This window comes from Oncorhynchus gorbuscha, linkage group LG26 (assembly GCF_021184085.1).
Source record: "Oncorhynchus gorbuscha isolate QuinsamMale2020 ecotype Even-year linkage group LG26, OgorEven_v1.0, whole genome shotgun sequence".
NCBI lineage: Eukaryota > Metazoa > Chordata > Actinopteri > Salmoniformes > Salmonidae > Oncorhynchus > Oncorhynchus gorbuscha.
In genome coordinates this window covers 29,304,060-29,330,817 of record NC_060198.1, presented here as the reverse complement: position 1 = coordinate 29,330,817, position 26,758 = coordinate 29,304,060, and the positions used below count along the sequence as shown (strand labels likewise).

Here is a 26,758-nt window from a genome sequence, read left to right as displayed (position 1 = left end):
AAGTGAGGCTCTTATCATCTGCCTTCTCTCCAGTCGGAGCTCATTCCTCACATGCTGCTGAGGCCAGCTTTTTCCCCTTTCAATGTTTTTTAATAGGGATGCACAACATATCGGTGAACGTATCGAAATCAGCCAATAATAGCTAAAAATGCCAACATCGGTATCGGCCGATGTTTAGTTTAACACCCGATGTGCAAAACCGATGTCAAAGCTGACGTGCATACCCATATAATGACGTAATGACGCCGCGTAAAATTTTGCGCTATACATGCAACACAGCATTCCCAAATTAGCAGTCATTTGAAAGAGTAACACAATTTCAGTGAGATAACTCAAAGGCGAAATCCATTGAAGCCAAGATAATGGAATTCATTGCCCTTGACAATCAACCGTTCTGTCGTGGGTGATGTTGGCTTTCGCCGACTGGTCGAGCACCAGTTAACACTACCAAGTGCGCTATTTTTCAGTAATAGCGTCACTGCTATTAGCTTCACGACATGCATACATGGAACACCGTTTGGGTCTTTGCGTGTCAAAAAACATACAGTAGTACTGTCAAAGCTGTGCAAACAAGCAAACACCGGCCACAAACGATCTGTTTACAATACCACATTGGTAATATAGCATCATTTGTTCAACCGCAACTTCTGGGGTAGCTAGCTTTAGCTTGGTTCCTAGCAAGCACCAATACAACCAGCAATAATGAGCAGTAAAAACTGTAGTCCTTTAAATTATTCTTAGCAATTATTTAGGAATCCTTGTGAGTAAGTATTAGCTAAGTTGCCACTTGTTGTTCGCCTATTGAAATTGTACTTCAGTTCATGAAAATAAATAGCTAGCCAGCTACTTAACCCTGTTGCCCAAAGCTAACGTTATAAGCAGCCAGCTAGCTTATGTGTTGTGATGCTAGCCACAATAAGGATTAGGCACAATAGTGGAATTAGCGGTTTGCCTTCAAATTAAAAGTATGTAATTGACAGTGATGCAAATGAATATAAATAGTAGAATTATGCAGTACTTTTATTTTGAAGGCTAACCGTAAAGTCCACACTTGTGGCTAATCCTTATTGTGGCTAGCTTCACATAGATGGGTCCGATCACTATTAATCAAATAAGAACTGTCTTATAAAAGGGTTATTTCAGATGACCCCTATCCTATATAGTTAGCTAGCTATAGCAACTGAAACAGATTGTCGTTTTTGGGGAAGAACATTGTTTGCATCCATGAGCTAACTAGCTTCTTTTTTTTTAAATGACCAGCACTGCAGGTGCACGAGACAACTTTACCAGCATCATAGCATACGTATAGATGAATCGTTGTGACATATGAAATGCGAGTGATAGTGTAATCAACGTGTAATAACTACGCAAAAAATTAATGGACGCGTTAAATTATTATGTGACATGCAGGCATATTCAGGTCCTGATTGGTCAACAAGCTTATTTGACACGTTAAGTAGTATGTTTTGACTCGCGAAGACCCAAATGGTGTTCCATAGAAATCCTGGTTGAAAATTAAACGACTGTACAAATGAACAATGAAACAGCACAGCAAGTAAGTGAAAGAAATAGGATTTGATTATGTTTGCAGCTAACCGATTGCTGCATCTGTACATAGATTGGGTGGGCTGTTTACAGATGGACTATCTACCTCATCCCCATACTGTTTTTATTTTATTTACTTTTCTGTTCTTTTGCACACCAGTATCTCTACTTGCACATCATCTGCTCATTTATCACTCCAGTGTTAATCTGCTAAATTGTAATTATTCGCTCCTATGGCCTATTTATTGCCTACCTCCTCATGCCTTTTGCACACACTGTATATAGACTTTATTTTTCTACTGTGTCATTGACTTGTCTATTGTTTTACTGGCTTGTTTATTGTTTACTCCATGTGTTGTTGTCTGTGTCGCACTGCTTTGCTTTATCTTGGCCAAGTCGCAGTTGCAAATGAGAACTTGTTCTCAACTAGCCTACCTGGTTAAATAAAGGTTAAATAAAAAATAATGGGGACATACGTAAATGTCAACAAAATAACTTTTTGGTGTGTGTGTAACCTTTATTTAACTAGGCAAGTCAGTTAAGAACAAGTTGTTATTTACAATGACAGCCTACCCCGGCCAAACCCGACAACGCTGGGCCAATTGTGCACCGCACTATGGGACTCCCAGTCACGGCCGGATGTGATACAGCCTGGATTCGAACCAGGGACTCTAGTGACGCCTCTTGCACTGAGATGCAGTGCCTTGGACCGCTGCATCCGTGTGTGTGTGTGTGTGTTAACTATTTAACTGTACTAGAATGCTTAAAAGGCTGCATAAATGTTAAATATTGGTTATCGGTATCAGGTTTTTTGGCAAGGAAATGATCAGGTATCGGCCAAAAATGTCATCGGTGCCTCACTACTTTTTTAAAACTCTTGTTAGATGATGATTTTAGAAAGTAACGTTGTGTGTGCATGAGCTTGTATGTTACGCTACTTAGTAGGTCTGGGAATTGCCAGGGACCTTCCGATACGATATTATCATGATATTTAGCCTTGGTGCAGTTACAATATGTATTGTTATTCTCATGATTCTATTTGTATTGCGATTTGATACTGTTATTATTATGATTGTTTTACTGGAGTTTTGGTATCTACAATTGTAAATCCGATGTATTGTCAAAAGTAATATCAAAATATGTAACTATGGAGTTACAACTATCATCAGTCCAGGACACCCAGGCTCTCAGTATTCTCCAGGTGTATCTCTCCTGGTCTACACGAGAGCCCGCTGCCAAGCAACACTGCACATGGAACACCCAGAGATAAACTAACTTCAGCCTGTGTACACAGACATAGTCTCATCCCACCCATCTCATAGAAAGACCATTGATTTAGACTAAATTGTCATTGGGGTTCAGGCATGTTATAACACTATGCAGAGCATACTGCTCAGTATTCAGAGCAGCCACCTAGTCTCCTTTCTAGTCTCTTCCATCAGACTCGGTCTGAGCAGCAGACTTCCCCTAATGTGGGGTCATTCAAGGTAAGCATTCATTATCCATTTCAGTGTAGGCAGTGGAAGCGGGGAACCCTCAGTTACAAGTTTAGATGGATGTTTATTTATGCCAAAATATTTATTTAGCTTTGGTGAGTGTTGAAATTAGACCGGAGGAGAGATGAGAGAGGACCAGCAGGCAGCAGAGGGAAGATGAGATTGTGGCAGTAGCTGCAGCTGGTTACACATTAGGCATTCTGATCACTTCAGAAATTCAAGAGTCGTGTGTGTGTGTGTGTGTGTCCCAAATGTAACCCTATTCCCTAAAGAGTGCCCAGCTTTTAATAAGGGAAATGGAGGGGAGAGGAGGCAGCCATTGATTTGCTGGTAAATAACCCCCTCCCTTCGCTCTGTTATAAGGAACTGCCTCTCCCCAATGGATTTCTCCAAAACAAACATGCTGATGCAGCTTGCCCTCCAACTGAAATAATGACCCGTTAATGTGGGATCGGACAGCGGTTTGAGGGTTGTTTGTACCTGTTTTTAAATCGGTCAGGCTAGTGTCATCCAGGGATGTCATGTAAAGCTTTACTGTGGTACTAATCATGTTGTCTGGATAGAAATAAGGGAACAGGTGATCCGTTTTGAATTTAATCCTGGTTTTGTCTTGAAGGTTTGAGCTACGATAATGTGATCTGTTGTAGTTAGGCTAGTATCTGTGTTCTTCAGTGGATTCCCCAGTTGGAAAGATGAAGCGGTAGTAGAATCAGTAGGTGAGTAGACAGTCACTGCTGCTGGCTGCCGCCTCTACAGACTTCAGAGCACATCAGTGTCATCAGAAGACGTCCCGCAGGTTCTAACCCACTTCGGCTTGACGTTCTGCAATAAAAAAGGGATTAGAAATGGCTCCTCCTCTTGAGGTTGTGTGTTAAACTCAATAAGCCTCACGGGGCTCTACAGTGAAGCGATGTGACTCAAATATTTGTCATCGTGTTCCTAAATTTCTCAGTGTGCACCAACATTTTTCAACTTAGGCGCACACGTGCTCCTCGTAACAAAAGGTCAGCGTATAACCCTACCTCGGTCGTCTAAACCCATTTGATGAAGTCAGTACCGCAGCTCGACCCAAGTCTCAAATATACTCAGAGCAAAGGGATATGGGGCTCCGGATCTCTGTAATATTGAACACACTTGAACAGTGGCTTTCAGTCGGTCTAATTGAACACATTGAAGGAACATTGCCTTGTGTCTTCCAGTCATTTAGTCTCAGCAGGTTGAAGGTCAAAGAGGAATTGCATCTGCTTTCCAAGGTGACCTTGACGTGCCATTCTGCTGCCTCTGCTTTGAGGGGTAGTGTGTCTCATCTGGGAACGGAGACTGTATACAACACCCACCTTCTGGAAGGAGTGACACGCTCATTACTCGTCTCGTGATGTCGTCCTCAGGTCAAGGACCCTGTCTTGTACAAATAGGATGCCTCGTTTTTGCATCCTGCTGCCCTGAAAAATACAAATGACTCAAATTCATTCTAGCCCCCCCAATCTGTTCCCCTTCATTGCAGACAGGGAAGTGAAATGGGTTAGATCTCTGCACTGACCTCATGGCATTGGAAATGTTGTGGTAATATACACACACACACACACACACACACACACACACACACACACACACACACACACACTCTCTAGCCTATTATTTTGTACCACCGTAACCGGTTTAACCACACAGGGTGAACATTAGGTTTCCATCTGTCTTGTAAGATATGGTTCTCTTCAGCTGTCAAGCTTAGGCAGTAGAGAACCTTATCTCAACAGTGCGTGCATTAAGCTGTGTCTTTGGCAGGATTCTATATGTGTTTTAACATGTCCATTTCATCCCCTTTTGATTGTGTGTGTGGTTTCTGTGTAATTGTGAAATGTGTTTTAGCCTCTTGGGAGCTGAAATGGTTTCACTTCCATCAAGGGAACACAGAAACAGTAGGAGTTTCTCTTTTGTAGACTGTTCCATTTTCCTTCGGTTGTTGTTCCCTCTGGCTTTTCACTACTGAGCGCTCTCTCTCTCTCTCTCCATCTCTCTCTCTCTCTCTCTCTCTCTCTCTCTCTCTCTCTCTCTCTCTCTCTCTCTCTCTCTCGCGCTCTCTCTCGCTGTCTCTCTCCATCTCGCTCGCACTCTCTCTCGTGCCGTCTCTCCTTGCGTTCTCCCTCATGCTGTCTCTCTCACTGTCTCTCTCTCTTTTGCTGTCTCTCTATCTCTGTGTGTGTTAGCTGTCTGGTGTCTAACCCTCTGTCCCCATGTCTTCTCTCCTAGGGGGGAAATCACTTTGACCAGTATGAAGAGGGCCAGTTGGAGCTGGAGCAGGCATCCCTGGACAAGCCCATAGAATCGGTAAGGCCTCATCCTTCACCCCTACACCTTTTTGGACAAGCCCAACTTGAAACTGTGTGTGTGTGAGAGAATTAATGATTGGTCCAGAGAGAGAGCAATAGAGCCTCGCCCCATTCATTCACCCTGTACTGCCTGTGTGATACACATCCAGTGTTCCCTTGACAACCCATTCTCCCTACTCAATCAGTAGAATCACTGTAGACCCCCTCCCTTCCCAAGCCCTCTGCTTCCTGTGCCATTTCCTGTGTGATAGCTCTTAGCTGGATGAATAGGATTATATTTTCACTATTATTCATTATTATATTTGACTTTCTTCGTAGCTCTGTACTCTGAATTTGCGTGTGTCTTTTTTAAGCCCGTTTTCAGTGATCCAGGCACTAGTTCACCAGATTGTTAGAGTGGAATGGATAAGGCACTGTTACCAGTCTGTTAAAAGGGCAGTGTACAGTAAAATGTAATTTGTGGATGTCCTCTTGGGAAGCGTGAGGTCCCTGAGTTTAGTAGTGGAAGTTTTCTTATCCCTGTTTGTCTCTTTGCCCTCGGTGCTAAATTACACCGTATAAATAAAGGCCATTTGTACAGACCTCTCTAGCCCCCTCTACAACACATCTCAACACACACACACACAGACACACACACACACACACACACACACACACACACACACACACACACACACACACACACACACACACACACACACACACACACACACACACACACACACACACACACACACACACAAACTCTTCTTATATATTTAAACACACACATAGTTAATTATAGCTTGCTAGCACCCTAGCCACTGAAGCACTATCACGAGATGGACATATTCACGAGGGGTCCTGTCGATAAATAACATCTAATCTAATACTCTCTGGGCTAACAAGATTAGAAGCGTAGCACACAATCGCATACTCACACACATGTTCATAACACACACACTGGGGGGGGACAGGCGAATCAGATGTGGTCTGATTGTTCTGCTCTGACCTGATTTGGGAAAGGAAAGGGACTTGGTGCCTTATCCACTCCACAGCAAGGGAAGAGAAAAGGTGTAGGCTTGGAGATGGAAGTGTGTTTAGTATTTGTGTGTGTGGCGTTTGTGTACTCTGTGTGTTTGTGTGTATATAGGACAGTTATCTCAGAACATTACAGTATTGTACACAACTTGGGGTGTTCGACATTTCTCTCCTGCAGCGAATTGGCCCCTATTAGCTAAGCAGCAATGACCCGGTTTGTATTTGCACGCTCCGCTTCCCTACTCCCATCTTTTTAGGGTTTCCTTGTAAACGCTTCTCTTACTGTCTCTCTTCACATCGCTCTACCTCTTTCTGCTCTCTCTCAATCCATCTCCCCTCTGTTCTTTTTCATGCACCTATGTTCAAACAATGATTTCTCTCTCTACTACACAGTGATTCGGTGTTCAGTACCCTCTGTCATTCTGTGCTGGCATGGTGCTTGTGCAACTGGGACTGCATTTTTCGCTGACGAGGCACATGGATAATATCGCAGGCAGCTCTTTTCTCTCGCTCCCCCTTCCATCTCTCTCTCTCCCTCTGTCTCTCCGTGTCTCTCTCTCTCTCTCTGAAGCACTGCGGAGAGCAGGCCTGAACTCCACTCTTGTCTCCACAACGTCTATCCCCTCTCCTCCTCAGGGCATAGTGGATGTCCTCTGACTGCAACTATTGATCTGATTCTGAGCATCTCAAGGCACAGCAGAACAGTATCTTATCCCAGCTGCATTGAGAGTTCATGGCGAGAGTTCCAGCTGCATTGATAAATAAAGCTTTAATTACAAGTAGGTACGAGGAGGGTTTTTAGGCTTTTGTTTTAAACTATATACAGCCAGTTTGCATTGAAACGGCACACACCCACACAGCTATACCGCTAGACCATGAGAGCTTGCCTTAAGCATGTAGCTGTAACAAAGCCAAATTATTCAGCCAGGCACTCTGGTGTAAATAATCCTGTGTCTGTTCTGTTGTGAGGCACATGGACAGCAGCAGTAACAACAGCGGTAACAGAAAGGTCCGTCTGTCCTTCTCCTGTTGTCCTGCTGCTCTGAAAGCATTACTAAGCCATGGTACAAATGCTTCCTTGGTGAAATGTGAGGGCGAAAATCCTGTCTTGATAGATATATATATATATATATCCTGACGGGTTGTCATGGTGGGCGGATTGATCAAACCAAGCTTAGCCACGTAGCACCAACCCACTCACTGGCTCAGGAGCCCACTGTGGGTGGGCAGTAGAGAGGAGTGGAGAGGAGAGCAGGAGAGGTGGCCTGCCTGCCTGGGTAAAGTGGCTCTGTTGCTCCTGCGCTATTGTCTATGGAGGGGCGCTGAGAGCCGGGCTGCAGCACGACAGCTCCTGACACACGTGGAGAGAGCGAGAGAGAGGACTGTAACTTCCACCACAGACGCATGCGCTCACATAATGCGTAACACACACACACACACACACACACACACACACACACACACACACACACACACACACACACACACACACACACACACACACACACACACACACACACACACACACACACACACACACACACGCCAACCTTTTAATTTCAGTGAAATTGCAGTTGATCAGCTTTGAAATTTCACAGCTCCACTTAAGTTTGTCAGACCCCCCCTCTTACTCCAGCAGCAGTGTCATGGCTCTGGGGTGACGGGGGCAGTGACAGTCGTCAGCATGTCTCACGTCAAGGCGCTGGCTGTGTGTGCAGCGCCTCTCCGCGCCCCTCCCCTGCCACTCCTGTGTGTTCTGATCTGTAGGCAGCTAGAGGTCTGTGGTACTTTACTGGGATCTGTTTTCTCTCTCTGTCTTTCCCCTCTGTTCTCTCGCTCTTTCTCTAACATTGTTTTTTGCATTGCATGTTTTAACTGGCTATCATTTGGTGCTAGCTCTCTTGCTGTCCTAATCACACCTTTTCCCCTCCCCTCCCCCATTTCTCCAATGTCCCCTACCCCTGTTCCCCCCCTCCAAATCCCTGGCCCTGAGAGAGAGATGCAGTGGGCAGCCTCAGACACACATACACACACAAGAGCAAACTCTATTTAAAAAAAGCACCTGTGCACAAGCTGTTCTGGCCTCAAACTTGAGAGAGAAGATTGATTTCACACTGTGCCATTTCACGTGATGCCTTCCAGCCTTTTACCTTTGACTACTGAGACACTGCACCAAGTCAGTCAGCTACATCACAGCACCACAGACAACAATATTCAGAGTCAAACCTCAGTCAGATTAGAAGGAAACGTACATGCCCAGGGATTTATGACAGGTTAAAGGTCGTACATCACCCTTTCATGGTGCGGTACGACTGCAGTAACACACTGACCCCTGCCCACCCTCCGTATGTTATCACGGGTGCTAACAGCCATTTGGTGTCTCTCTGTTCTGGGTCCAGGTGCTGACATCATCAACATGAGGTGGGTCTGACAGACTGTGACAGTATACCAACTGCTTAAAGGCTATGTTGTTGTTGTTCACATCCATGTATCAACAGAGCTGTAGGTGTCTTTGAAATGATCAACCTTGTATAGGTGTTTTTTTTTCCACTGCCACCCACACACACCACAACAACACACACACACACAGTGGGAGCCTGGAGGAACACACACACAATTATACGCCACAGACTACTGTGCTGTTGCTCAGGCACCAGCTGTATCTTTCCTCTGCTCCGTGCCGTGTTAGTGTTACACTCCCACCGCCTCCCCACCTTCATTTGGGAAAATGAACCCCTGGAAGATTACCAAGGGAAAGGTCATCTGCCATCAGTCACTCGTCCCCTTTACAACCCTGACCCCGCAGAGGGCTCCATCTCTATTCAGCACCAGCTCCAACACTGCAGGAGGCAGACTGACGAGGTCAGTTAGATGTTTTTAAGGTCATTGATGGTAATGGATCCAATGGTCCTGACCAAGTCTGTCCACCAGTTAAGTCACAACTCAAGGTCAGCTGAACAGACCCAAGGTTAGGTAACAACTGGTGGTGGTCCAATATGGTGGTGCTAAGAGGGCAGGTCCTTGGTTGGAAGGTGTTCTATTTGGCCTGAGTCCCTTGAGACCCATGCAGTGACCGTTGTTTCCATTTAGTCACACCTATCTGAGCCTCAACAGGGAGGAATGTGAGCGTGCAAGGCAGACAGACAGACAGAGGAGCGCCAAGGACAGCGGAGCTGGAAAAAGGGCTTTACAAGGAAGAGGAGAGCTGCCCCCCTGCTCTGTCTAACAGACCCGGATCCACAAGACTCCTGTAAAAACATACATTCCACAGGGGGACAAGAGCGGGTGACGCCTGACTGCGACCCTCTGTTTTGTACTGTCACAGTTACTAGTCACTCACTCACTCTCACTCACCGAAATCTCACAGAGATAATCATATAAAATATGACCCAAGTTTTGGTTGATCTTTTTTCTGACATTTTCTGGTTAAGTGGATTAGCGTGCTGTCTGTTCTGTGGGTTAAGGCCTCAGACAGGCTCACACACAGCCAGCGTCTACTACACACACACACACACACACACACACACACACACACACACACACACACACACACACACACACCGTCAGCATCACAAGGTTTGAAGACCCACACACTCCGAGGTTCCTGGTATGGTGCCCCCTGTATACCTCTTCCTGCCGTTACCCCTATCTATTTGTTTTCACCCCCCCCCCTGCACTGTGTCAATGACAGCACAATGCACATTACCCTCCCTACCAACACTCTGTGTGGATTTCTCTTGTTTGGATAACATTTTCTTTTTATTTCTCCTATATTAACAGTAATCATTAAATCAGTGAGTTTATTGACATGCCTAGTTACCACATTTCTGTTTTGTGTAGTGTTTTATACATTTTTTAGGGCAAAATAAAGATTTTAGCTCTTTTTTTTAAATAAGAAAAAGCTATAAAACAAATTGCAGTTGAAAGCGTTAGTGACTGGCCTTTTTCTTACATTGTGTCACGTGTGACTGTTCTTTTGACAGCCCAGTATTTTAAAGCCAGGTTCGTATGGAAATGCCTTCACTCCACTTGCACTGCTGTTGGAACTCGCCGTCGTTGCTTTTCATCGTCAGTCTGTCTGTTTTCTTCATTTAGTGCATTCATTCATCTGTTGTTCAGCACACAGCCTGCGCCTCATCTCCGCCCTCACACTCTGCTCAGTCCATTCTGATTGGCTCATTGATCAGTCTCAGCCGTTTTGGACTGACGTTTCTCCCCCACACCAGCCCCACCTGGTTTTCCTCATTCTGATTTACAGACGCTGCTAGAGTTATTTTGGGGGAGGGTTACAGACTATTGGCTTACATTTGATTCCCCCCATCAACCTACATAACCCCTGAAAGGTGCTATTAGATCAACTACTCTCCTCAGCCAGTGCTTGTTTTTCTGTGTGGGTTATTGCTGCGGTGAGAACTAAAGCATCCCCAGTATCTCTTTGTCATTGGGAGCAGGGAAGAGCCCACTGCAGCACCATCAGAGAGATGAGGCTGCAGAGGATCTTGGGAGTTGTAGTCCTCTAGCCCCTCTTTTATTTATATCTGCTTTGACTTGATGTGTCTAGCAACCAGCATGAACATGTTTATATGGTGACACCATGCTAGGTGATGTATAGCCCCAGTTATTATAAGTACACATGCGAGCCCTCTCCCCAGAATACGAGGCCCAGTATGAATTCCTCACTTATCTGTGCTTGGAGTGGAAGATCTGACCGGCACACAGACACAGCTCATATATCCCCCATTCCCAGGCTCTGTTCTACTGGGTCTTGCTGTCTGGAAATAGACAGGGAGAAAAACACAACCAAACAGAGCTAGGAAGTGGTGCAGTTCAACCTTTCCCAGGGGTAAGGTAGGAAAACACATATTTGTGTATTTTATCAGCAAGGCCCTAAAACAAGTGCTGTACATGAGGGAGATTATCAGTGTCTTTGGAGGGGAGTTGCCATTTCAACAATATTTTGTGGCCCACTTAAAAGAAACCAATTAGGTAATGACATTTTAGTTAACGATAAGCAAGCGGGGAGCGTTGACTTAGTTATACAGATGGGGGGGTTACTAGTTTGGGTAGAAATACCACAGGGACTTGATAAAATGGACTAAATTCCATGGCTTGGACAAAGGCAGATGGGCAGAGATGCAGCATGTTCTGTGTGTGACAACCACTACCCCTTCCACATGCACTAACCCATACTGACCCACACCACCACCACCCTTACATCTCCATCCACTTCCACTGCTTTCTCTCTGTCAAGACGATCTACTATGACCCAATCCAACCATCACCTCTGTGCTTGAGTCCATCTCAGACTAACACCATTGGTCCGTTGGCCCTCTGTTGACCCTGCCCTTCTGTATATGCATCATCATATACAGTCCAGTACTAACATCGTCTCCTTTTTGTTTAACTCTTCAACAAAAAGCTGCATGCTGTTTTACTGTTTGGTTTCAATCCCTCCCACTTGGTTTTCTGTTTGTGAAATTTGACATCTACTCTCTTTGTGATTATAAATATCCTTTTTTGGGGGTTGGTTTGTATGTTTTTGGTAGAGTGCAGCACCCTGGTGAATGGTAGTAGAAAAGCTTGGAATAGTTATAATCACAACTGAAACGCAACCTTTTAAATTATTCTTTTTTTTTGTTGTACAAATCTCATTGTTTTTGTTTTCTTTGTGCTTGATGGTGTACTGTAGTTTGTAGTGGTGCGACAGTCTTGCATTTCACTTTTGTTTTACTGCCGTTCCATAGCGTTATAACAGTCTCAGTCATGCACCTGATGTCTTCCTCTCTCCTACACAGTCATACACACTCTCAACCCTGGGCCTTGTAATGGTAACCCAAGGCCCTCCTAGCACTTTCTCTCTCTCTTTCTTTCCCCCTCTCTCGCTGTATTTCTCTCGTGACAGCTGCATATCTTTCGTGGCGCTCCCCTCTGTCTTGGTTATGGAATCACAACAAGCTTGGGAGTTTCTGGTCCTCCTTTCTGTTAACGCAAGATTTCCATTCCTCGTTTTTGTTCCATTTGTCTGTATACGATAGATCTCGCTCTATAGCGGTTCATATATGTATAAGCGTGTGATACATATATTACCGTCTCCTTTCTCCTCTTCCTCCCTCCCCTTCCCAGACAGCTGATATTCTCTGTGTTACAACAACGAGTAGAACATGGGACGCTTCATCCCCAGTTTGTAAGCTTTCGAGGTTTTAATCACTTCCTGTTAGGGTAGGCTCCTTCTCTAAACCCTCAGTGTGGCCATAAGGATGTTAGTACAGAGACTACGCACTCCTTCCCTCCCTCACCTCCCCCCTGTGCTGGAAGACACTGATGTCACATGGTGGAGGAGGTGGTGATGATTTGGTAGTAGTCCTGTATGTGTTTGTGACCCGTGCCCACGGGAAAAGCTTTTCTTATTATTGGAATGTTTTTGGTCTTTTTCTCCTCTGTTCTGTCTGCCAGGATAACATTGGGCACCGGCTGCTTCAGAAACATGGCTGGAAGCTGGGGCAAGGACTGGGCAAAACCATGCAGGGTAAGAAGACAATCTCGCCCCCTCTCTCTCTCTCTCTCTCTCCATACTCCTTTTTCAAATGTGTGCTATACCTCTCAGTACTCCTCCTCTTTGCCTCCCCTTTCTCCAGGTTTTATTTTGTGCTTGTTTTTTCTTTTTGACTGTTTCCTTTCTGTTTTCTGTACTTCTTCTGATCTCTGTCTTCCTCTTCTGGTAGGTAGAAAGGTATCAGAGGATTTGGTGCATGACCCCGTTACAGTTGTCCCTGTCGGTCTTGCCCTGGTCTTCGCCAGAACTAGGTGTAGAAAGGATAGTGTAATGCACCCTGGGACAGGACAGGAGGGGCGGAGGGAGAAGGAGGGGGGGGTGTTCCTTGCGCCACTTTGGGCTCGAGTAAAACTTTTTCTTTTTAAGGGGATGTAGAATGCATGCCCACCCCACACACACTCGCACTGATGCACATTGCGCATAAGCTCCCTTGAGAGACACTGCCCTCAGCCAATGGGAGCTGCTGTTCATTCTCCTCCAAAAAACACATTAGTCTCATGGTGGAATGCCTGTGTGTACCCAGCTTGGTTCCACTGTGAAGTGTGTAGCAGACAGAGTCCAGGTCTGCTTCTCAGATGTTCCACTGATCAAGAGTCAAGTTAGTTTGCCTTGGAACACCTGTGTCATGTTTGGAATTTCACCTCAGTTTCTAGAATGTCTTTGCTTCATAGCTGTGGTGATTAGTACAGTGATACTAGGTACTGTATAGTTGTGTGCTCTTCGACGATTGCGGAGTTATTGTAACTGATGAGGTCTGTATGTAGCTATGTATAGTCTAATATAATCACCTATGTCATGCCTTCGTGTTCTACCCTCCCCAGTACTTAGTCAAAATAATTCAAAATGTCAATATGTTGGTTAGATTTAAACTGTTAATCTCACTCCCTCCCATTTCCATTATCGATCTCTCCCTGTTATTAACTGGCACTTTATTTAAATGAATTTGAAGCTAATCTGGTTAAAGGATTGATGGGTTACTTTAGGGGGTACACTGGTTATCTGTTATTTCAGGATTTCCATGGTAATGAACTATTAACTTTTGATTGGAATTAGTTGTATTGATGCATTTTGTGTGCCCTGATTGACCACAGCTCAGGTCAGATGGTGTTTTTAGTTGGCTGACAAGGGTTTGAGCATAAAAGCCTCTGCGTTTAGCAGTGACAGACAAGACAGTACAGCCAATGCACTCAGTGTCTCTCTGCAGTTCCTCCTCCCTTTAGGTCTGTAATGTCCTGGTGAACTTTCAGTAGACGGCCCAAACACGTGTTTGCATGTTATCTACCTGCACTGCTGTGCTAGTACAAGCTTTCATGTCTGTGTCTGTGTGTAGGACTGTCTTGGTCTGAAAACGGCCTTCAGAACCTCACGCAGCAGCAACACTCGGTGCAGGATGCAGAGCTGTTGGCTGTGGTTCATGCTGTTTTTCCTCTATAGGCAGGGATTGGCTGGCCCAGCATTGACTGGTGCTGTGCAGGATGGTGGAGGGGGGTTGCTTAGGCCATCTCAGCCTCTAGTTCAGCTCACGGCCTCATTTACTTGGTCCTGGTGGTGCAGCGCCCCGGCTTCTCTCCTCTCAACTCCTGCTACGCTAGATTCTCTTCCCTCGCTCGCTCACTCTCTGCCCCTCTGGTCTCTCTCGTACTCATACCCTCGTCCTCTTTCTCTCCCTCTCTCCGTCTCACTTCTCCCCTGGCTCTCCCTCCCCTTCCCCCTGCTCTCTCTATAGAGGGTGATGAATAGCAAGTCTCTACGTTGGCCTTAAAAAAAAAAATTGTACATGTAAAATTGTAGGCGCACGTGAATACATTTTGGAGCACAGTGTAAAATATTTTAGGTTAGAAAGCTAGAATCTTACATTTTTCTAGGCGCACTGGTGCTAGGAAAAGTTCGCACAACTAAATATTTTGGAGCCTATGTGAGTAAAATGGTCGCACTGTAGAGCCCTGTGTCGTGTTGTTTCCCTTCAGCTTTGAATGATGTCATATTTGGCAGGCTGGTTGGTCCATGTAGTCTATTGAGAATTGGTTTAGAGTGGGTGTGTCTACTTCACGAGGAGCCTTAACCTCTTCACCCAACCCCTTTCACTCTCATTTGTTTCCGCCCAGAGCTAGCTACACAACCCGGACCGGTCTTTCACCCAGCCTTTTCTCATCCCTCCATCGTTCCTCTCTCTCGCCCCGTTCCCTTAGTCACGCCAGCCTTTCCCTGCCCACCCAGCAGGAAGCATCTGGATTACAACACGCTAATGGGAAACGTCCCAGTCTGCTCATTCTCTGTCTCCTAACACACAAGTCTTGTTTTCAACCGGGACACAGTGCCTGGATGCCTTCTCCCTCTCGAGACCGTACACTACTGGGGACTTGTCCTCTTGTTCAGTCTGACACCCTGAGCAGGTGATTGTAACAATGTGTCGAATGCTACATTTGCATCTTAATATCTTACTAAGTGGCTAAATAGGCCCGTGTTAGAGAACCTTGTTTTTATCCTTGCTTTTAGAGGAGGATGCCGTTACAATGCTGCTTATGCAACTGTAGACTGCCAGCCTCCCTGCAGTAGTAGCCTCAGGTGCAACATGAGGATCTGCACTGAGTTAAGACCTGCGTCTTTCAGGTCAGCTGGCTATTTGTTTTAAGGGAGGCGAGTAGTGTACGTAGCGCAGGGCACACTGCATTCTTTTAGTGTCTGCTTTTCTGTCTGTAGTGTTTAGCCATGGCTCGTCTAGCTGGGGATCTATCCCACCCTCCCATTTGGCAGCACTGTGCTAAACACAACAGTCACACAGAGGAATGCCACACACACACACAAAGCAGCCACGGCAAATGTAATACCAACAACGCTCTCGTATGCTAAGGAGCTTTTTGAGGACGTTGCTACACTTGTGTCAACGACTCGTCATCTCTGGCCTTGAAGAGAACACAGCCGTTGCGTGGCGTCTTGCTTGCTGAGGGTCTCGACGCTGTCCCATGAGGAATGGTGGATTGAGGCTAATGCCAGGGACTGGTTGTAAGGAGGTTGGCAGGGGTTCCTGGTATTTCTCCGCTCTCACCTCTCCTCTGCTCATGGACATGTAGGGCTTTCAATCCACTTCTCTGGTACCAGTTACCAGCCAGAGGCCCTACAGTCCAGGACACTGCCTCCTACAGGGCACATTGGGAACTACCTGTGAGTGTGAAAGCACTGCGGTGACCCATGACTCTGATGCGTTGATAACGGGATTGAGGCAGACAGTACAGGGTGTTTTGTTTATAAATATGCATTTTAAAACCGGACCTGCTGTCTGGTTGTCAGTAGTCTAGCGAATAAAGGGGGTTGTGTTTGTGTGTTTGATGTGATAATCTGTACATGTTTACGGTTTATGTACTAAGCGGCATGTAGCCTTCTGGTTAACAGCGTTCGGCCAGAAACCGAAAGGTTTCGAATCCCTGAGCCGACAATCTGTGCCCTTGAGCAAGGCAGTTGACACTAATTGCTCCTGTAAGTCCTTCTGGATAAGAGCGTCTGCTAAATGACTCCAATGTAAAATGTTTAAGTTGGAGTGTAGCTCTTGTGTTGTTGCTGTTTGCATGGTGTCAGTACAGTGTGGTTATGTAAGCAGTGGCCTCTGCTCTGTGGGTAAACAAGTCTGTCTTTCTGGCGCTAGCCTGCCTGCATGTCCAATTGTTGTGGATATTAATGGTCCTGTGTCTGAACCCAACAACTGTGGACAAATATGGTCATCTACTTTACTCTGGAGTGGACTTATAACACAATCACCGTATCACACCATCACATCACTATAGAATGAATCTTTGGGATCATATTCTAATGATAATAATAATAATACTACAGGATTATACTTGTTCTCTCCCCTCCTGTCAGAACAGAAGCTGGTTTGACTTGATAGTAATGTTTCCCCTGTGCTTTGAGTTTTCACTGTATTGACTCTGTTCTTATTTCTTCTTTTGTTCTTTTTGCCCCTTTTTTTAGGTAAGGTTTGTTGGATTCCGTGTGTGTGTGTGTGTGTGTGTGTGTGTGTGTGTGTGTGTGTGTGTGTGTGTGTGTGTGTGTGTGTGTGTTTCTCCCACTCTACAATTGACCTCAATGTAACACCGCCCTTTACAACGTAGGCTAATACTGGCCTCTCTCAGCTTCCTCCTCTTGGCTTTTATAAACCACTAAACTATTATTTCACTTTTCACAATCTGCTCACAAGTACCTACAGTGCTTTGATTCCAAGTACGAAAAACCCAACCAAAATCCAATTAAAATCAAGGTAGATCCTAGTAACAAAAGATTGCATCACATCCTGTAGAATCACCTGTTCCAAGTCTCTTTAGATTTGTGTTTTTCCCTTTGAGTGTCCGTGGCTGCCATGGTTGGGGGTTCTGATTGGCTGTGACCACGGCTCAGTCTTTTGAATGGCTTGCAGAGCAGCCCCCCCCCCCCCCCCATCTGCCTGTATCTACCTTCAAACCTGTGGAGTGAGTGTGTACTGTATGTATGCGTGCGGTTGTCATATGGGACTGAGACGTGTGTATTTGGGTGTGTCAGTCACTGACGCGGGGGCCCTAGGGAAAACTTACAGGGAAAACCTCACTCCCCCCTCCTTCACCCAAAATGTGTCTGCCCCTCCCTCCCATGTCCACCAACGTCACACACACCCATCATCCCTCTCATTTTGGCCCCCCCCCTGCACAGCATGCCTGTCCCAGAGGTTCAACCCTGCATGCCTGGACTGTCAGTCATCTGGGGATTTAAGCAGTGCTCTGTATAGGCTACCGTGCTACACTCAAAGAACCCTTCATATGCTCCATGGAGTACTTCAAATTCAGCTCTAAATAATCATTTGACTGTTGTTTTCCTGTTGTTGCACACTTACAGTGCTAGACCAAGTCTCCTAAGCACTGCTCAAAGCCCTGTGGCCCCCCTTTTCAGGTACCTTTCTGTCTATGTTCACCATCCTGGGGGTAAGCATGTCCCAAACTGAGCTTGCTGACTGTGGGACAGTGAGGGGATTTGGGGGAATCTAGGCTAACCAGGCTGACAAGACAAACATCTGTCTGTGAGGCTGACAGAGGGGAGAATGGTGGCTGTGTGTCGAGTGGTGTTCTGTTGTCAGGGGCAGCTGATTGGTTGCATGCTCGTATCAAATGAGGCATGGTCATTCCTCTTTACTGTACCAGATGCGATAGATAGATATTTTAACACGCTACATTTAAAGCATGATCTGTAGGACAGCCGGACAGGGAACCTCGCCCTGTTCTCCTGTTCCAAGTGGATCTGTCCTCAGATTCAGCTGGTTAAACAATCATCCCCTACCCTGAAGAACAGAGTCCAACTCAACTCCCCCAGAGCTCCTATCTGATGGGGATGTTATTGAAGCCAACTGCTGGGTCTAGCTGTCATTCTTTGGGGTGGGGTGAAGGAAGAGTGAGGGGTGTTGGGAGTTACTTACCACAGATATGGGGCATACAGGAGAGAGGAACAAGGGGTCCAGGCACTCATGGGATATTGGGGTAGTAAGAGCCACGATTGGGGACTGGGACGGTGGGGGAGAGAGTGTGGTGGTGAGAGGAGATCCCTGTAAGCACCCAGAGGGCCAAGAGTGAAGAGAGGAGAGGAGGGCTTTAATCCCCCCCAAGTCCCATCCCCACCACATTCGCCCTTCTCTATATGCCTCGAATCTTCCTGCTTAACCAATTGGTGTTTCTTTTTTACAGTGATTTGATCCTGCCCATGTTGTGCTGATGGTAAACTTAGTGGTAAATGTTATTTTTTCCCCCCCCGATCGAATTGTTTTTATTTTGTTTCATTTTTTCCTCCCATTTCTTTCATTTGTTGTTTTCCTGTCATCAGAGCACCAATGCTACATAGGCTTTCAATTCTCTCTCAGTATTAGTACTCATTCTGCTGTTTGTATATTATCATGTATATACATCTACATTACTCTTAGAAACATCCTCATTTTGTTTGTTTTCAGTTTTTATTTTTATTTTTACCTTGTGATTTAGATGCACACTTTTTTGTCCGGTCCCTTTGTTGTCCACTGGAATGGGTAATGCTGAAGGTATTGTCACTGTGTTTCTAAAAATGGTTATAGTTGGGGACATCTTCTGTAATTGTAAAACAAAAAAACAAAAACATTTGTATTTCATGAAGATTAGGTGCCTGGATTGTGACTCCTCCCCCGTGTTCTCAGGGAACTGGTCCATTGGTGGAGAGCTTTACTGCAGTGGCCTGTCTGTCTGTCTGTCTGTCCGTGGGCTGGTCTCAAGCAGTCCCCCTTGTGGTTGGACTGCTCAATATCCACTCTAATAGTCCAGGTCCATCAAACTCAACTCTGGACCTCGAAGCTATATTTCCACTGTTTTTTTCTTCTTCCATTGTTCCCCTCTAATTAGGGACTGATTTAGACCTGGGTGTAATTAATTATCAGGTAGAATAGGCGCTGCATTTGTCATTTGGACGTCTGCATTGACCGTGCAGCATTTATGGTGATATGGCCTCTGCGCAGGTCAGGACATTCGTACTTCTTGCACTTCGGGGAGCAGAGCTGTTATTGAGGAAGTGAGTTTGTTTTTATACAGCACCTCCCACCTACTGTCAATCAATCATGCCAATGCGGAGCTATTCGGAGCCTTCAACATTATTCCAAAATTATGAGGGGCACACGGCGATGCGGTACGGAGCTCAATTTGGCAATTGCGTCACACCCTCCACCCTGCCTTAATGTGTCCAACCGGCAGACAGACACTGTAGTGGGGTTTGGAGTCCAGACAGGCCCTTATTTGATACACATGTGGCTATAATTTAAGAATTAGGATTATACCATTGGGCTGTGACCATAACAATGATACAAGAACAATTCAGAGAACAGACAGATGTTAACAGAGAGGATTCAAATAAAATAAAAATTGCCCAATGGGCTAGGAATGAATTTGTCTCACATCTGTATTCTGGCACTAATGAATACATTAGGTATGTAAGCCTATGCTGCTGCCCTGTTATGCCAATGCTGATTATCACGCTGGCTTCCATTGCAATAGAAGACTGTATGTAGTCAGTCGGCACGCAAGACCTTAGTCACTGTTATCACTAGCCCCTTTTAATATGTCTGGTTTTATGCGATCAGACCGCTAATGTCGTTATGGCCCTAACATTATTAGTTATCACATGATTTAAGATGTAAACCAAACCTGCTCTTTTAGTTTCTGAATGAGAGACTACAGTCTCTCCTCCTCGCTAGTGAGGCATGTGGATTAGAAATAACCAATACGGTACAAGGGGGTGTGGGATATGGCCAATATACCACGACTAAGGGCTGTTCTTAGTTACGGCGCAACACAGCGTTCCTAGATTCAGCTGTTGGCTGTGGTATATTGGCCATATATCACAAACCCCCGAGGTGCCTCATTGCCATTGTAAACTGGTTACCAATGTAATTAGAGCAGTTAAAATAATTTGTCACACCCATGGTATAAGGTCTGATAAGCATTGATTTCAGCCAATCAGCATTCAGGGCTCAAACCACCCAGTTTAATATGGCTAATAGGTTGTGCTATGTGGTAATAATAGTTAGTCGCCATTTGTTTCTGATTGTGGATTTGTTCATTCCTAGCCCTGTTTAACTATAGACAAGCATCTTTTTAAAATGTTCATAATCACTCTTGCCCAAGGGTATAAACTGAGTCTAAAATTGATCATAACGTAATCTTGAAGTAAGGAGAGAAAAAAAAACTGAAACCAAACTGAAGTGCTGATTGGATTCTTATCTGATTTACTATGAACCTGGCTGCCAACCAACAGCCACTGCTGCAGCAGACTAGTCCAAATTCTGTTTTGTGCCTTTTTTGTTTTGAGAACCCCTGTCTGTCCAACCCAACCCCATACCCTATTTTCTCAGGTAAGTATCCCCTCCCCTGCAATGTCACCATGGCAATTCCTGGCCTGTGACGTTACTCCGCTGTAGTTCAGTGCTTGTCCTTTATTTACTCTCTCTCTCTCTGCTTCGTTTGGCTGATTATGAGTGGATTAAAGCAAAATTACGTGTCAAATCTCCAACATAGTTTTGATCTTTTTCTGTTTCATTCTGTTTTCTGGTTGTTTTTGGTTGGTTAATTTATTTTTCTGAAGTTAATTTCCTTCTGATCTAGCTCTTTTCACAGCTTACGTAACATAGCTTAAGTAGACTGAGGGAAAGAGGGGGGGGGGGGGGGGCTGTTAGGCCAGGGCCATGATGAGAGGCCTGGGGTAGAGGGGGAGCAGAGGCTGGGTCTCCTATGGGACAGTACAGGGGGGTTGTGGGGTCAGTCACTGGGCAGTTCAGAGCCGGGTGATGGGGAGGCTGTACTATGTTGTCGCAGTGGTGTTCTGCTCAGTAATCTGTAGCAGCTGCGTCAGCCAGCCCCTCCGGCAGTATTGTCCTTGGTAAACTTGGCATTCTTGTTGAAACGGACTGCGGTACTGGAGGAGGGAGGGGGAGAGAGGCTACGCTCAGCAGTTTGAGACTGGAGGGAGACACGGAGATACTGCGACAGATACAGGCTTAAACCCTGTCCTTGCCACTCTGTTTTTCTCCAGTATACTTTATCCCTCCGTTTCCTTGTCCTCTCTCCCTCCCTTATCCAAATGGACGTCTCTGAACTTCTCATATGGCCTCTGCTGGTTACGTCTCAGAACTAGGATCAGTGCAGAAATTTGGATGCGTCTTTCTAGAAAAGAGAACGCAGCTGAGTAGTCAGGGTACTTAAGCTGTGCCGTGCCTGGTGGCTATGGTAAGCTGTGAGAATGGCTGGTTTTTGGTTCACTGTAGCTTTTCTGGTCTCTTTGCACTTCAAGGCAATATTCTCTAACCCCAGCACCCTGTGCTCTTTAGGCAGGCTGTCCCCGAGCTGTGCCCCCCGTCCCAGTGTCAGAGCCTCACCTCCCCCTCTCTCTGTCTCTCTCCCCCCAGGACGCACCGACCCTGTGCCCATCATCCTCAAATATGATGTCATGGGGATGGGACGCATGGAGATGGAGGTAAGACACTGTCAGTGGCTCGCAAAATGTCCATGTATAAAATGGGTCTGTGTATTTGTGAGTGCTGTTTTAGTTTGTTCATAGCGAGTTTGTTAACTTACATATACCCTGTGTGTGTGTGTAGTTGGACGTTGCCGAAGATGCTACAGAGAAGAGGAAAGTGCTGGAGGTGGAGAAGGAGGTCACAGAGGAATTACAGCAGAAATACAAGGTGAGACTCTCCTTACTAGCTAACTCAGTTCAGCCATACATACGCCTCTCTTCTCAAGGTCCTCGTTTCAACAATCTCTCACTAGCATTCGTTTACTCGCTTCAAGGTGACCCTGTTTCCTGCATTTACATACCTTCTTGCTTTTCTCCTGTGCCTGTGACTCATAGCCCTGTTTTGTTAAGATTCTGCTGCCGTTCTGTGTCTCAATGCAGTAAAATCGGCCTTGGAGAATCATAGAGCTTCTCCTGTTCCTCATCTCCCACTCACTTGCGCTTCTTTCTAGTGGAGAAAATTGGATAACTTCATGTGAGGAGTTGCTGTTTGTGCTGGTGTGAGATTCTGAATATATGAGATAAAAACAGACAGACGCTCAGTCAATGGAACACTTATACTGTCATGCATGTGCCAAATAATTTATTTTAACGGGTTATCTGTGGAAATGGCATATGCCAGTGCATTTGGAAAGTATTCAGACCCCTTGGCTTTTCCCTCATTTTGTTACGTTACAGCCTTATTCTAAAATGTCCCACATCAATCTAGACACAATACCCCCTAACGACAAGCAGAAACAGGTTTTTAGAAATGTTTGCAAATTCATGAAAAATGTCAAACTGATATCACATTTATTTCAGACCCTTTACTCAGTGCTTTGTTGAAGCACCTTTGGCAGCGATTACAGCCTCAAGTCTTCTTGGGTATGACGCTACAAGCTTTGCACACCTGTATTTATGGAGTTTCTCCCGTTCTTCTCTGCCGATCCTCTCAAGCTCTGTCAGCTTGAATGGGGATCGCTGTTGTCTTGGTTGTGTGCTTAGGGTCACTGTCCTGTTGGAAGGTCAACCTTTGTCTCAGTCTGAGGTCCTGAGTGCTCTGGAGCAGGTATGCTCCAGAAACTTTGTTCTGCACTTTGTTCTGTTAATCTTTCCCTCGATCCATCCTGCTGCTGAAAAACATCCCCACAGATTGATGCTGCCAGGTTTCCTCCAGACGTGATGATTGGCTTTCAGGCCAAAAGTTCAATCTCTGTTTCATCAGACCAGAGAATATTGTACAACTGAACGCATTTGACCCTCTGAAACAGAGGTGCGGGGGGGGCTGCCATAATCGAGATCCACGTCACCGGCGCCTGGGTAACAGTGGGTTAAACTGCCTTGCTCGGGCAGAACGACAGATTTTTACCTCGTCAGCTCGGGGATTTGATCCAGCAACCTTTCCGTTACTGTCCCAACGCTCTATCCACTAGGCTACCTGCTGCCCCTTCAATTGATTGACTCTAGGAAGAGTCTTGGTGGTTTCAAACTTCTTCCATTTAAGAATGATGGAGATCACTGTTTCTCTAAGGGACCTGTCAGCTGTGGGACCTTGTATAGACAGGTGTGTGCCTTTTCCAAATCATGTCCAATCAATTGAATTTACCACAGGTGGACTCCAAGTTGTAGAAACCTCAAGGATATTTTTGTAAATAAGGTATTTCTGTTTTTAATTAAATAAAAAAATACAACATTATGGGGTATTGTTTGTAGATTGTGAGGGGAAAATAATTATTTAATCAATTTTAGAACAAGGCTATAATGTAACAACATTTTGAAAAAAGGGGAAGGGGTCTGAATACTTTACGAATGCACTGTATAAAAACTACCTGCAAGCACAATCCTTGTATGCTTTGTTACCTTATGTGATTGATTTCTTTCGGTTATTGGACTTTTAACCTCAATGATAAACAACCACAGAGTTTCCTGTGGGTTACTCAACCACTACCGAGCCCTATGATAGGAGAATAAAGACCAGATTATACAGGCTATAATCTTAGGATGTTATTTCATCTTTCTATCTCTAATCTGTATCAATGTCACTCACATCTCCTGTCTCTGCCCTCCTTGACCCCAACAACAGGACCAGGTGGAAAAGGAGAAGGCCATCGCCAAAGCCCTGGAAGACCTGCGGGCCAACTTTTACTGTGAGCTGTGTGAGAAGCAGTACCAGAAGCACCAAGAGTTTGACAACCACATCAACTCGTACGACCACGCTCATAAGCAGGTGAGGAGGACCTCCGCTTACCCCCACACTGCTACAGCTGTGTTTCCTGTCACCGTGTACACGAGCTCAGAGAAACTCCAAGCCTTAAATCCCAGACACTCTCAGTGGAGAGGGCTTTGCGGATATAAAATGGTCTTGTTGAATGATGTTGCTGCACCATTGACCTTACTGTGGATGCAGGAATCCTTAACTGCTCTCTTTCTCTCCCTCTTCTCCATCTGACCCAATTTGTCTTTCTCCCCCTCTCTTCCCTTCCACTCTCCCGCCATCCTGCCCTTGGGTGTGCTGCTGCAGAGGCTTAAGGAGCTGAAGCAGAGGGAGTTTGCGAGAAACGTGTCATCACGCTCCCGGAAGGGTGGGAAGAAGCAGGAGAAGCTGCTACGCAGGCTGCATGTGCTGGCTGAGCAGAGGAAACAGCAGAACCGGTGAGCACATGCTACAGTATATACTGCAGACTCAACCGCCCTCTCCTGGCTGAAGTGGAGGCTGTAACCCAATAAATAATATCACATTTTTATTTTATTGGTCACATATACGTGATTGGGTTAGCAGATGTTATTGCGGGTGTAGCGAAATGCTTGTGCTTCTAGCTCCGACAGTGCAGTAATATCTAACAAGTAATGACTAACAAATTACGTAACATATACCCAATACACACACATCTAAGGAGGACTGAATTAAGAATATATACATATGGATGAGCGATGTCAGAGCGGAACGGACTAAGATAACGTAGAATAGTATAGAATACAGTATATACTTATGAGATGAGTAATACAAGATATGTAAACATTATTCATTGACTAAGATACCGTAGAATATAGAATGCAGTACAGTGAGGGGGGAAAAGTATTTGATCCCCTGCTGATTTTGTACGTTTTCCCATTGACAAAGAAATGATCCGTCTCTAATTTTAATGGTAGGTTTATTTGAACAGTGAGACAATCAAAAATGTTATACATTTATTTGCATTTTAATGAGGGAAATAAGTATTTGACCCCCTTTCAACCAGAAAGATTTCTGGCTCCCAGGTGTCTTTTATATAGGTAATGAGCTGAGATTAGGAGCACACTCTTAAAGGGAGTGCTTCTAATCTCAGTTTGTTACCTGTATAAAAGACACCTGTCCACAGAAGCAATCAATCAATCAGATTCCAAACTCTCCACCATGGCCAAGACCAAAGAGCTCTCCAAGGATGTCAGGGATAAGATTGTAGACCTACACAAGGCTGGAATGGGCTACAAGACCATAGCCAAGCAGCTTGGTGAGAAAGTGACAACAGTTGGTGTGATTATTCATAAATGGAAGAAACGCAGAAGAACTGTCAATCTCCCTCGGCCTGGGGCTCCATGCAAGATCTCACCTCGTGGAGTTGCAATGATCATGAGAACGGTGAGGAATCAGCCCAGAACTACACTGGAGGATCTTGTCAATGATCTCAAGGCAGCTGGGACCATAGTCACCAAGAAAACAATTGGTAACATACTATGTCGTGAAGGACTGAAATCCTGCAGCGCCCGCAAGGTCCCCCTGCTCATGATTCAGAGGACAACTGGGTGAAAGTGTTGGAGCTCTTTGGCATCAACTCAACTCGCCGTGTTTGGAAGAGGAAGAATGCTGCCTATGACCCCAAGAACACCATACCCACCGTCAAACATGGAGGTGGAAACATGCTTTGGGGGTGTTTTTCTCTAAGGGGACAGGACAACTTCACCGCATCAAAGAGACTATGGATGGGGCCATGTACCGTCAAATCTTGGGTGAGAACCTACTTCCCTCAGCCAGGGCATTGAAAATGGGTCGTGGATGGGTTTCCAGCATGACAATGACCCAAAACATACGGCCAAGGCAACTAAGGAGTAGCTCAAGAAGAAGCACATTAAGGTCCTGGAGTGGCCTAGCCAGTCTCCCAACCTTAATCTCATAGAAAATATGTGGAGGGAGCTGAAGGTTCGAGTTGCCAAACGTCAGCCACGAAACCTTAATGACTTGGAGAAGATCTGCAAAGAGGAGTGGGACAAAATCCCTTCTGAGATGTGTGCAAACCTGGTGGCCAACTACAAGAAACATCTGACCTCTGATTGCCAACAAGGGTTTTTCCACCAAGTACTAAGTCATGTTTTGCAGAGGGGTCAAATACTTATTTCCCTCATTAAAATGCAAATCAATTTATATCATTTTTGACATGCGTTTTTCTGGATGATTTTTTGTTGTTGTCCTGTCTCACTGTTCAAATAAACCTACCATTTAAAATTATAGACTGATCATTTCTTTGTCAGTGTGCAAACGTACAACATCAGCAGGGGATCAAATACTTTTTTCCCCTCACTGTATATACATATGAGATGAGTAATGCCAGATATGTAAACATTATTAAAGTGACTAGTTTTCCATTCCTTAAAGTGGCCAGTGATTCCTAGTCTATGCCTAAAGGCAGCAGCCTCTAATGTGCTAGTGATGGCTGTTTAACAGTCTAATAGCTGCAGCTTCCTATCAGTGCAGTGTTTGCAGATGTATGTGCAAAGAAAAATTATAATTTAAAATCATGTGTTCTGGATGAAACGCA

The 26,758-nt window shown here is 45.3% G+C and overlaps 1 protein-coding gene across 1 annotated transcript in view; it reads left to right on the top strand.

The window, feature by feature from the left end:
* The window catches only part of LOC124015036 (G patch domain-containing protein 8-like), a 36,696-nt gene that overhangs the window by 4,623 nt on the left and 5,315 nt on the right, over positions 1–26,758 (top strand). Inside the window, 6 exon segments of the mRNA XM_046329901.1 lie at positions 5,292–5,369; positions 12,845–12,917; positions 21,877–21,944; positions 22,069–22,155; positions 24,049–24,192; positions 24,487–24,617. Of these exon segments, the coding sequence (XP_046185857.1) occupies positions 5,292–5,369; positions 12,845–12,917; positions 21,877–21,944; positions 22,069–22,155; positions 24,049–24,192; positions 24,487–24,617 (581 nt within the window).